The sequence below is a fragment of the Pyxicephalus adspersus genome, chromosome 3, assembly GCF_032062135.1.
Source record: "Pyxicephalus adspersus chromosome 3, UCB_Pads_2.0, whole genome shotgun sequence".
In the NCBI taxonomy this organism is placed as follows: Eukaryota; Metazoa; Chordata; class Amphibia; order Anura; family Pyxicephalidae; genus Pyxicephalus; species Pyxicephalus adspersus.
In genome coordinates, this window is record NC_092860.1 from 23,788,052 (window position 1) to 23,789,972 (window position 1,921).

The 1,921-nt window shown below is 48.6% G+C and overlaps 1 protein-coding gene across 1 annotated transcript in view; it reads right to left on the reverse strand.

The window, feature by feature from the left end:
- Nucleotides 1-1,413, reverse strand: part of CBX2 (chromobox 2) — a 13,107-nt gene extending 11,694 nt beyond the window's left edge. Inside the window, exons 1-2 of the mRNA XM_072403952.1 lie at nt 1,206-1,413; nt 1,064-1,107 (exon numbers count right to left, since the gene is read on the reverse strand). Coding sequence (XP_072260053.1) covers nt 1,064-1,107; nt 1,206-1,277 — 116 coding nt within the window. The 5' untranslated portion in view covers nt 1,278-1,413. The remainder of the gene's footprint in view (nt 1-1,063; nt 1,108-1,205) is intronic.
- Between the last annotated feature and the right edge of the window lie 508 nt (nt 1,414-1,921).

Sequence of the window (1,921 nt, forward strand, 5' to 3'; positions counted from 1 at the left end):
TGATTTCTGGGGTTGCCAAGCCTTAAATTCAAACCAATGCTTAAAAGAGAAGAACAAGGAAGATGGCTTGATGTGGCAAAACTTCAAATATTGTGCTTTACTTTATAGTGGACTCCTATGCTATACATAGTCCATCTGTGCTCAAAAACAAGGTGATACAAACATAATGTGAAACCAATGCACAATATCACATTGGGTCCTTAGGTCTTAATTTTGACCTTAATTTTTTTGGCAACATATTACGCAGCGCTGTACATTAAATAGGGGTTGCAAATGACAGATGAATACAGTGACACAGAAGGAAAGGACCCTGCCCAGAAGAGCTTACAATCGAGGAGGTGGGGACAGTAACACAATAGGATGGGGGATATATGATGTCCATGATTCTGCATGCTAATGGAGCAGCCAGTACCAGTCCTATCCTACCAGCCAATCAGAGCACACCTGCAGTGTTCATAGCAACCGTCAGATTTGTACCCTAGTAACCATCCACAAAAATCATGAGCTCCCTTCTCAGGACGGCTTTGTCCCTTGTAGCAATATAAACCACAATATTACAAAGCGACATCATTACAAACAATTGAGTACTTTAATTTATCTTATCACTTCACAGCCAATCAGGATGCAGGACATTGGTCAGTAACAATCAGGGACATCTGATGGTTGTGTAGGATTAGAAATCGTGTGAGGCTCTGGTAATGTAAAGAGATCTAAAAATGTCCTAATCCTTCACAAATACACAAATGTTACAGTAATGTAAGGAGAGCTGGGGCAGTATTAGTACATCACAGTGCATCTCTCCTGTGATGAATCCGAGGTGAATAAAGTATGAGGGGTGAATGATCACTCAGGAATGTAAACAGAGGAGGGAGTTGTCTCCCATGACAACCATCACATGATGGGAGTCCCCAATGACAGCAGGCAGGTGTCAGGGATGCGGAGCTGTCAGGAAGTGACACAAATGGCTGCTTGGGGCCCCATGGTCAGGGCCATCACAGCACGAGGATCTGGGGCTGCCCCATTCACACAAAAGAGGCGCCGCCGAGCTCCGGAGTTGACTCACTTGGAGGACCAGCCTCTCCACTTCACCAGATATTCCGCTGTGCCCTGCGGGAGAGAGAGAAAGAGCGAGGTGACTTGTTGTTCCAGGGGGCGGGGTCAGGGGGAAATGGTTCGCTGGCTGTGAGGACAGGGCACGGCGTTACCTTTCGCAGTCTCTTGCTGAGGATACATTCCGCCGCGAAGACCTGCTCACCGACCGCGCTCAGTTCCTCCATGGCTTCCCGAAGGCGCCCGGTGCTTCAGCTCCACGAGTCCCCTCAGAGACACACAAAGCCTGCGCGGGAGCGAGCCAAGGCGCGCGCCTCTTCTTCCAGGCTGGCCAATAGCAGAGCGAGGCATCGCGGAGCTTCCGGGGCGGTGGAAGGTTTGTTTTCACAAAGTGGCGCACGCGCCGCCTCATTTGCATAACCACGCCCGCATTCCATATGTGTGCCCGGGGACGCTGGGTGGGCGGGGTCTCAATATATGGTTGCGACTGGAGGAGCGTGAGGATGGGCGGGGCTCGGGTTCATTAAAGTGATGCTGCGGCTGCAGGAGTGTGCAGGGGGTGAGCGGATGGGTGGGGCTTTGATACACGAGTGGTGCTGGGGCTGGATGGGCGGGGCTTTGGTGCTGGAGTGCTGCTGGGGCTACAGAAGCCTGCAGGGATAAAGTGAAAGTGACACTCACCCGTAATGGATTCCACACAAACTGGGTCTGATTTATTAACCTCCCTAGCGCTTCTTTCCGGTTTTATATGTCTAAAACATTGTTCTTCATGAAAATGTATTTTACAGTACAATGTTATAGTATGAGTATAATAAAGTTTGAAACACAAAATCATGTAAAAATAATAAATTGAAAAAAATAAAAAATCTAT